Consider the following 10,714-nt stretch of genomic DNA (forward strand, 5'->3'; position numbering starts at 1 on the left):
TACAAGTATTTGGGTCGCTGGAAAATGTAATTCCTCTGCTTTCCGCCATCCCGCCATCCGTATTATGCACCGCTTTATTGCCTCTACTGTTTTGGCCCGAGGTGATTCTGAAGGAAAGGTTCGTTTGAGCGACCTTTTACTTTTATGGGGTATGATGGAAAACAGAGAGGAGCCTATTGATTCTGGCAGTCATTTGGCACGACAGTTCCAGAGTATTTCCAATACCAGCCACGGTGCGATTGTGAATGGCGGCCTCATTACCACTATAGCCAAACACCTTGGCTATCACGCTTGGCTGGACCAGTTAGAACCACTCCCTGGAAGCCGTACTATTAATTTTGCTACCTGCTCTTCTATGAACTGCATTGCGAAAGATGAAGATGATAAATACTACTTTGTAGTAACCCAGTCGGGAGTGCACCACCAGTTACCAAATCCAACATACACCGTGAAGAACCGGGCTACACGGCAGTTTCCACTGGAGCCATTAGAGGACCTACCTCCAGCAGCTGAGGAAGCGGCTCCTGCAGATGAGGAAGCAACTCCTGAACAACCCCCTCTACATCCTGGACCTGAGGTGGACAATGCTGCTATCCTGGCAGCTATTCAATCAATGGATAACCGGCTGAAACAAATGGATGAACGCCAGCAGCATTATAATTACATGGTTGATCAAATGTATCAATGGCACATTCAACGGTATCCAGATGATTTTCCACCACAGTGAGATCTTTCTTATTCCTTATTTTACTCTGATGCTTAGGGACAAGCATTCCTTTCTGTTGTGGGTTGGTTGCATATTCATGCATTTTATAATTTTGTCAAAATAATCTATCATGCATTCATTAGCTCTTTGCTTCGGGACAAGCAAATCTTTAAGTTTGGGGTTAGGAGGATGTACGCATTTCATTCATTCATGCAAAGTAAAAAAAAAATAAAAAAAAAATAAAAAAAAATCATGCATATATACATATTCAGTTAACCCCAGCTTGAATTTGTGTTTGAAAAGAAAATATTTTTAATGAAATTGTTCGTCTTTGAAAACACTGAATGTGATGAATTGAATCTTGAAGTCTCAGAACAAAAGGTTGAAAAATTAGCTGGTTTTGTGGCTAGCACTTGGTTCTTATTATTGAGACTTGAAATGATCGAGAATTATAAAAATAGTCTCTTGAAGATAAATTCTTTTTAATTCGTGCTTAAAAGCTTTTGGGGGGTAATAAAAAAAAAAAAAAAAAAAAAAAATTCACCTAGCACCCCTTTGAGGTCATAGGTTAGAGGGAGAATATTCTTAACCTTAGAAAACTAAGGGAACTAATTAGCTACTGGGGAATTGTTTAGTAAAATAGCTAGACCCCCTTTGAGGCTACGTGTTCTTGAAATTATCATCCTCTCTACACTGATTGGCTACTGGGGAAATGTTTTAGGTTGTCGCCACCGGCCCGAAACGGGCTTTCGGCATTCGCGAAGGATGGTTGGACTCTTTTATTTTAGTTTTGAAAATGTATTGGATTATTAGAACGACTGGTTCTCAAACTGAGACCTTGTCGATCTTATCCAATTTATTTATTAAATGTCTCACCAATCCATGTTAATCCCAAGCGGGACCCTCCATGGATTAGTGGTTTTCGTAGTAAAAGGGTTCATGGAGTCGCCACCAATGTTTTACTCAAAACATTGGAAAAAGAAGTTTAAGGCAATCGATTAAAAATCGACTTCGGCCATTACAACCAGAGTCGGGTAAGGGAGTCGGTTACGCGTGGGGAAGGTGTTAGCACCCCACAGCGCCCCTTTCGGGTTCCCTATGACAGATTATTTCTAAAATAACAGTGTAGAATTACTAAATTACCCCTATTTATTCTAAGCAATTATAAATTAACTATCTACATGATGACAGTTAAATATGCACACAGAAAGCAGTAAAAAGAAGGATTTTGAAGAAGAAACCTTTGAAGCGTGCTTTCTATATATTTCGTAAAACTGGGAAGCTTTTTGGCGTTCCCTCGCTCTACAAGCCCGCTCGCTCCCTTCCTATAAAATTTTAACTATGGAAATCCGGAGGATTTCCCTTCGACTAGGTTCGATCCTCAAGCAAAATGGCTCGGGGCTCAAGAACTTCGTCGGATCAACTCTCCGAGTGATTTCTAGGGCAGAACACTGCTCAAAAACCCCAGAATACTCAAGGAGAGGGTTGAAACTATGTTCCAAAGTGTGAAATGACGTCCAATTGACGTCATATTTATAGGGAACAGGCCCAATACGGGCTACGGAATCAATACGGCCGTATTGAAATTTTTGAACTTCAATACGGCCGTATTGAGTTCAATACGGCCGTATTGAAATTCAGAAATTTCAATGCGCCCGTATTGAGTTCACTGCGGCTGTATTGAAGCTTCAATACGGCCGTATTGATTTCAGTACGGCCGTATTGAAGTTTCAGAAACTTCAATACGCCGTATTGAGTTCACTGCGGCCATATTGAAGCTTCAATACGGCCGTATTAAGTTTAGTACGGCCGTATTGGGCTTCATTCCCTCCACTTCCTTATTTTAAGCTATTCTAAGACCTCTAGACCTACAGAGAATCCTCCTAGGGCCTTCCAGGAGTCCTTCTGGCTGATCTTCCTTCAGTCTTCGAGAGTCTTCAAGCTTTATTTCCGACCCGGACAATTTTAGGGGTCTACATAGGTGAGACAAAAACAAAAATAAAAATATTACCCCTATTTGTGTCACAAGCATTGAAAAATTATTTCTGTTAAATTATCTTCGTTTGACTAATGAGCTTTACAAGATTTGACATCATGAAACTCTTAGAAACTAAGAGTTGGCGCTAGTAATGAAAGATTAAGATTCTAATTGGACCTTGTGAGACTAAGAGTGAAGATTTTAAATGCTCAGTTAATTCTTGATGATTTTTTTTTCAAAGTGCTAATTATTGTTTGAGGACAAACAAAAGTTCAAGTTTGGGGTTATTTGATGTTGTGTATTTTACTCGTATTTTAGCACTTTAATTCACAAGAATTCATAGCATAATCATGCATATCTTTCATGTTTTTAATAAATTTTTATATCATTTTCCTATTTTATGCTTTTCTTGGTATGTGTTGTGTTTTCTCTGAGCAGGATCAAGATTTAAGAATTAAAGAGGAAATGCTGAGCTACAGGGAAAATCACGCCCGTGATTCTAAATCACGCCCGTGATTCACCAGAGAAGATCACGGTCGTGATTCTCAGTCACGGCCGTGATTCACTTCGCGTCGATTTGGTGAATGAATGTGCTCCAGAGAAGATCACGGTCGTGATTCTCAGTCACGGCCGTGATTCACTTCGCGTCCCAGCTTTTTAAGTTTTATGTTTTATTTTTTATTTTTGTAATTTTTATCTTGGTAGTTTTACCTTTTTACCCTTTTAGGTTATAAATTAGATGAGGTTAGCCTAGAACAGGACTTTTGTTTCGGAGACAGTTTTTTTTTTACACTTGGAGAAGGTTTGGCGCCTGTGCCATCGACTCTAAGGTTTGCTTTTCTTTTATTCTTCTTTTCTTGGAGAACTACTATGAACTCCTGTGAGTAGTTTCCCTTTTTCTGGGATCAGGGCTTAGCCTCTGAGAACCTCTTTATTAATGCATTATTCAGTTTCTTAATTTTATTCCAATTCTTGATTTGTTCTTTTATATTTTATATATGAACTTTAACATTATTGTTTTCATAATAACATTAATTAAGGATGAACTGAGAGGAGAACTTGATTATAATTATGATAAACAATTAATCTTAATTTTCATAATCATAGATAATTAGGGATGAACTGAGAGGAGAACCTAATTATCGGAACCTAAAGGAACATACTTGAGTGTTAAATCACGAGAGTTGATTTAAGCTTTCGAGGAGTAATAGATTAACAAAGATCTTAATGGGTTTAATTGAACGTAATTACCACGAGAGTAGGGATTAATTTTAATTAAACACGTCCTCGTAGCCTGAGAAGGTGCAAGGATTAAATTAGGTTAAGACTACCTTCAAGATGGAATAGAATTAATTAATGAAAATCATAATTCAATATTGTTGGAACTCTTTGTGCGAACCCTAGATTCCCGGAAATCTCCTTATCTTATCTTAAAGTTTTATCTTATTCATTAATTGCATTACTATCTCTTTTACCAGCGAATCTGATCTTATCATCTCAAAACAAACATTCTATCTGTTTTAAAATTCAAATTAAAATACTAGTAATTCTAGGTCAAACACGTAGTCCCTGTGATTCGATATTTATTACTTGACGACAACCGTACACTTGCGGTTTTCCATACATCATCGGCCAAGGAGACAGCTGTATGCAGGAGTAATGTCCATCACTCGGAATTCGACATTAAAGATGGTGGGTCCAACTTGTATTGGAAGATTGATCTCTCCCACCACCTCTCTTTTAGAACCGTCGAAAGCTCGGACGATCATGTTGCTTGGGTGCATTTGGACTCCTTTGATTGCCTCTTGATCAAGCGTTCTTTTTGGCATCACATTCAAGGAAGATCCATTATCCACCAAGACTTTAGCGATGTGATATTCCTTGCACTTTACAGAGATGTGCAAGGGCTTGTTGTGATTTGGTCCCTCAGCGGGGATCTCTTCATCGGTGAAAGTGAGGTGATCATTAGCCGTGATGTGACTAACGATCCCCTCAAACTTGTCTTGGGAGATGGTATGCGACACATATGCCTCGTTCAAGACTTTCAACAGAGCTTGCCGATGCGGTTCGGAGCTTAGGATCAACGACAACAGAGTAATCTTTGCTGGCATCCTATGAAGTTGATCCACGATGGAATACTCGCTCTGTTGGATAAATTTTAGCAGCTCATCAGTCTCCTCCTCGGATTCTTTATTCTCCTCGGTTTTCTCTTTTTCTTTTTCTTTATTCTTGGGAGCTTTATCATGAAAATCTTCGGGAGTGTAGATCCTGCCACTCCTAGTCATGCCCCCAAGTCCAGCGATGTTAGAAATATCGCTGTCGGCAGAAGAATGGATGTCGTATATCCATGGCACAGCCTTATTTGATTCGTAGGGAAAAGGCCTTGGAGCAATGATCCTTAACGGTGTCGGACCTTCCCCTTTATTCGTCTTGATTACCAACAACGGAGTTGACGTGTGCTCGCTTGGCGCTGTTGTTGGCTTGCTTTTAATAATAAATGGAGTGCGATCCATTCTGAACATACGCATCGATTAATTCTTTCTTTTTATTAATGTTATTAATAAATTACTTGGAGCGATGTATGCAAATGAATGACTATGAAATGCAAAGGCAATTGAGAGATTTCATAAATCTCAAAAACTCGATTTTATTGATCATAGAAAGTGTACAACTTATCATACAATGCTTTGAAGCAATTTTTTACAAAATGAGAAAAGCCGATAGAAACCCACAGGCGGGTTCATGTTTCTTCTCCATTCGTCTTCGGCTTCCTCTACATGGCGGGCCATTGCTTCAACTTGTGTATGGACTGCCTGGCTCATATCATCACTGATCTTTTGAGCGTCCTTCGCCTTTTGAATATGATAGTTGATCATGGCCTGCAGCTCGTTAAGCTCGTCTTCGGCTCCTTGGATTGTAGCCTAAGTTCAGATTTTCAGTTTATACACAATAAAATGAAATTACTCAGCAAGTAAAACAAATTGGCTCCTTGTTCGGATTGTAACTCTTTTATCCCTGGTTCTCGAAAGATTACTCTATTAACCACTTAATCCTTGTTCCATCTGAGTTAACCAACTAAGCGAAGATTAACTCAAGATTTCCCTACACGAATTAAGCAAACGTATACAACATCAGCCTCTTCACAGATTCAGCAACTGTGGTATTGAGCACAGCCCATTAAGCATGGACACATTGATACAGAGGTTAAATAAAGAAGAACAAAGCAGAATAGAGATGAACACAAATACCCAACCTCAAACAGAGATTATAATCCATAACAAGAAGCTAACCCAGGGGTTTTTAGCCTTCCATTAAAATACAGAAACGAAAATGGCAGAGAAGGAAAAAGAAAATGGCAGAGAAGGAAAACGAAAATGGTAGAGAAGGAAAACGAAAATGGCAGAGAAATAAAACGAAAATGCAAGGCAGAGAGAACAAAACAAAATGAGTAATCTGTATTTCAAATGAAAATGGAGTCTCACATTACAACCAGAACCCTAAAGAAAACGTGAAGACAAAATAAAGAGCAGCCAGAACCAAGAAGAAGCAAAACGTAAAAAAGGAAGAAAGAACAACAGGGAAGCCAAAACGTAAAAAACAAAGAGAAGAGAGGCTATTGTTCACGTAGTCACATCAGACCCTTCATCTAGTGGCTACCAAGTTAACCCTACCCTAGGGTCCTATCAGCAAAAAAAATGAATTGGGCCCAATAAAATACAAGTCTGACCCTAGTTCAATAAAATAGCTTACAAACTAAAAATGAATGCTGAGGTGGAAAATGGTGCAGCAGTGACATGGCAGATGATGTGGCAGATGACGTGGCAGCTCCACTTGAAGTCCAGAAATTAATTCGAAGCCCAGATAATTATTAAACTGCCCTGAAAATAAAAATTGGAATAATTAGATTCAGAAAATTCAAATTAGTTAAAATATGAATTACTGGTCCAATTAAAGCCCAATTAGAAAATAGTGCAGAATATCAACAATTAAGCACAAATCGGAGATTAAAATAAGTACAGAAAGGTAAGAAAATAAGGGAAAATAATGACTCATCAAATTCCCCCACACTTAGCCTTTTGCGCTCCTGGGAAAAATCAAAAAGCAGAGCAAGGAACAATTCCAGAGACATCAAAGAGAGTGACACAACAGGAAGAAACAGAAACAAGAATACAGACAAGAAAACAAACAGATTTACACAATCCTCAATGAATCCTGGGAAAAGAAAAGGAGTAGACAACATCCAACACAAAAAGAGTCAGAGAAACCAGATACTTATGGAAATCATCCAAGCATTTCAAAACATGGCAAGACAATCAATCAACTCAAGAGGTGAATCAAAAGCAACAGAACCTCACAAGATGCACTGTATCACTGTATCTCTCAAGTGTCTAGGAAACTGTATACTCTCAAAGCACTCATGAAAAACAAGCAACAGATAGACTTGGCAAGCCTCTAAAATCAACACCCAACAAACATGCACATAAGGATCAAAAGGTCTTTTTAGGGTTGTAAAGAGGCCAAGGACAGGGTAGAGGAAAATATATGGGATAAGTAACTACAAACCAGAGGAACTAGAGGAGCAATAGGGAATAAGTCAAGAATGCGCACAAGAAACAAACCCAAAAACCTCTAATGACCTCTATGATGATGAATCCTCTTTCTCTTGCCTCAAACAACTTCTCTTCTTCGTTTTTTTTTTAGCGTGAACAGTACACACGAAAAAGGGGAAATAGGCACAGCAGGGGTTATCAGAGGAGTTAATTCAAGGTAGGCTTATTTGGCCAGAGGCTTATCAGAACAAAAATGCCTTAATCATATCCAAACATGCATGTGAATCAAGAAGTATCAAACAGAGTCAAGACAAGGCAACTGTGCAGGCAATCAAGAGGCATAACACACAAGAAAGAACAGAGTGTGGGTAAAATCCTCACACAGGGTATATCTGTCACAATTAAAACAACCTCTCAGACATCAAAATCATCTTTCCAAGGAGAGAAAAACAGGGATTTCAAACCATATAGTATCAAGAAACTCCTATCCAAGAATGAAGTAAGTGCCTACAAACAATCAAAACCCATAAATCACAGAGAAACATGCAAAGCTGTACAGAACACCTAAACATAAAACCTAAAATACCAAATAAACCCTAAAAGCATGTAACCAAAATAGTTCCCCCCCACACTTAAATCACACATTGTCCCAATGTGGCCTAAACAGAAGATCAGAGCAATCAGAACAATCAATAAATCCGGACAAGTGCAATAAAAGTAAAGAAGGAGAAGGGGAAAGAAAACTCCCTAAGTCATGGTGGTAGAGTAGTGGGGTCGAGCAGAGACATCTACTCTTCAACTACATTCAACAGGGATGGATTGCTGAGGAAAGGCTTCAGACGGTGCCCATTAACTTTGAAGCTCCTGTCTGTGGATTCACTTTTGACCTCAACTGTACCATAAGGAAAAACATTAGTAACAACAAAAGGTCCAATCCACTTAGAACGTAACTTACCACCCATGAGTCCGAGCCAAGAATTGTCCAAGAGAACTTTCTGGCCAACCACGAAGTCCTTCCTAGCTATCAAGCTGTCATGGAACTTCTTGGTTTTCTCCTTGTATAACTTAGAGTTCTCATAGGCTTCAAGGTGGATCTCATCAAGATCACTCAGTTGCAACTTTCTTTCCTCTCCAGCCTGATCAATAGAGAAGTTGCAGGTCTTCACAGCCCAGTAGGCTTGGTGCTCTATCTCCACAGGAAGATGACATGCTTTGCCAATGACAACCCGATAAGGAGACATCCCTATCGGTGCTTTGTAAGCAGTCTTATGTGCTTAGAGAGCATCCTCTAGCCTATTGCTCCAATCTTTCCTGTTGGGCTGCACAATCTTCTCTAAGATCCTCTTGATCTCCCTATTTGAAATCTCTGCTTGCCCATTAGTCTGGGGATGGTAGGGTGTAGAAATTCTATGCACTACCCCATACTTCTTGAGCAAAGCCTGCATAGATCTGTTACAAAAATGGGTGTCATGATCACTAATAATAGCTCTAGGTACTCTAAACCTGCAAAATATGTTAGATTTGACAAAATCCACAACATCCTGAGCATCATTAGTTCTGGTGGCTTTGGCTTCCACCCATTTTGAAACATAATCAACAGCTAGGAGAATATATGAAAAACCAAAAGAGACAGGAAAAGGGCCCATAAAATCTATACCCCAGACATCAAAGACCTCACAAAATAGCATGGGTTGCTGAGGCATCTACTGTCTCCAAGAAAGGGCTCCTCCTACTCTCTGACACTGCTCACAAGTGCTGCAAATCTTCCACGCATCCTTGAAGATGGTGGGCCAGTAAAAACCACAATCAAGCACTTTGCAAGATGTCCTCTGAATGCCAAGATGACCACCAGATGCAGAAGAATGACAGAACTGCAGGCATTTTGAACTTCCACAAATAGGGGTCATCCCAAACATAATGTTTAGCATCACTCTTAAGTTTATCAATCTGAGCTCTAGATGCTAAAGGAGGAAAAACAGAAGCAACTAAATAATTGACAATGTTCGCAAACCAAGGGGTGGGGGAAGGAACAGAAACTGTTAACAAGTGTTCATCAGGAAAATCATCCTGAATGGGCAAAGTGTCCTCATCCTCAACTCTCTCAATCTTGCTGAGATGGTCTGCCTGGGCTTTGAGTCAGCCTTCTTCAGCAGGTACAATAACTAAAAGTTCATTTTCCGTGGTGGTGTAATTTGCTTGAGCAGCATCTAATGTCCTGGAAGCATAGTATATCACCCTAGGTGATTTGTCAACCCTCTGTGCTAAGACAGCCCCCAGTGCATAATTTGAAGCATCACACATCAACTCAAAGGGAACTGTCCAGTCTGGTGCCTGAATGATAGGAGTGGTGGTCAAGGCTCTCTTGAGGAAATCAAACGCCTCCTTGCACCTGTCATCAAAATAAAGTTAAATATCCTTCTGAAGCAAGCTGGATAGTGGAAGGGCTTTCTTGCTGAAGTCCTTAATGAAACGCCTGTAAAAACCTGCATGGCCAAGAAAAGATCGCACCTCTCGCACGCAAGAGGGGTAAGGTAATTGTGCAATGACATATATCTTTGCAGGGTCAACCTGAATGCCCCGACTAGAAATGATATGCCCTAAAACTATACCCTACTCTACCATAAAATGACATTTCTCAAAATTAAGAACAAGGTTAGTCTCAATGCATCTATTCAAAACTCTATCCAAACTATCCAAACATGTATCAAAAGAGGATCCATAAACAGTAAAATCATCCATAAACACCTCTATGCAATTTTCAAGAAAATCACTAAAAATACTGAGCATGCACCGCTGGAATGTGCCAGGGGCATTGCATAGGCCGAAAGGCATCCTCCTATAGGAAAAAGTACCAAAAGGGCAAGTAAATGTGGTCATTTCCTGATCCTCAGGAGCAATATGAATTTGAAAATAACCAGAGAACCCATCAAGAAAATAGTAATGAGATTTACCTGCCAGACGCTCAAGCATCTGATCAATGAAGGGCATAGGAAAATGATCCTTCCTTGTTGCTTGGTTGAGCCTCCGGTAGTCAATACAGACCCTCCAACTGTTTTGGACTCTGGTGGGTATGAGCTCATCCCTCTCATTCTTAACAACAGTGAGGCCTGTCTTCTTGGGGACCACCTGGACCGGACTCACCCACCGACTATCTGAAATGGGATAGATGATCCCAGCCTGTAGAAGCTTGGTCACCTCTTTCTTCACAACTTCTAAAATCACCGGGTTAAGTCTCCTCTAAGGCTGTCTCACTGGTTTAGCTCCATCCTCCAATAATATCCTGTGCATGCATGTGGATGGGCTAATGCCAGGAATGTCTGCTAGGGTCCAACCAATTGCCTTCTTCTGCTTCCAAAGCACATGCAGCAACCTCTCTTCTTGATCAGCATCAAGGAATGTGGATATAATCACTGGGAATCTCTCATCATCCTCCAAGTAAGCATACTTGAGGTTCTCTGGAAAAGGCTTCAACTCTGGTGT

At 40.0% G+C, this 10,714-nt stretch overlaps 1 protein-coding gene across 1 annotated transcript; it reads right to left on the bottom strand.

Annotated features, from left to right (window-relative positions):
- Nucleotides 1–8,508: 8,508 nt before the first annotated feature.
- Nucleotides 8,509–10,323, bottom strand: LOC145957963 (uncharacterized). The gene is made up of 5 exons (XM_083074404.1): nucleotides 10,277–10,323; nucleotides 9,392–9,623; nucleotides 9,149–9,301; nucleotides 8,942–9,105; nucleotides 8,509–8,737 (listed from the first exon to the last, which is right to left on the bottom strand). Exons 1-5 carry the CDS (start codon nucleotides 10,321–10,323, stop codon nucleotides 8,509–8,511), a joined length of 825 nt encoding a protein of 274 aa, XP_082930530.1.
- Nucleotides 10,324–10,714: the final 391 nt, after the last annotated feature.

The sequence above is a fragment of the Cajanus cajan genome, chromosome 5 (genome assembly GCF_000230855.2).
Source record: "Cajanus cajan strain Asha chromosome 5, NIPB_CcT2T_4, whole genome shotgun sequence".
NCBI classification, from domain to species: Eukaryota; Viridiplantae; Streptophyta; class Magnoliopsida; order Fabales; family Fabaceae; genus Cajanus; species Cajanus cajan.

What these genes read in the sequence shown, in the direction of transcription:
- LOC145957963 (XM_083074404.1), bottom strand. Translation starts at nt 10,323, where the DNA reads ATGAGAGGGATGAGCTCATACCCACCAGAGTCCAAAACAGTTGGAGG. An exon ending in AGAGTGATGCTAAACATTAT is followed by an intron (nt 9,106 to 9,148) that starts GTTTGGGATGAC and finishes AAATGCCTGCAG; the next exon opens with TTCTGTCATTCTTCTGCATC. An exon ending in GGAGCCCTTTCTTGGAGACA is followed by an intron (nt 8,738 to 8,941) that starts GTAGATGCCTCA and finishes CATATTTTGCAG; the next exon opens with GTTTAGAGTACCTAGAGCTA.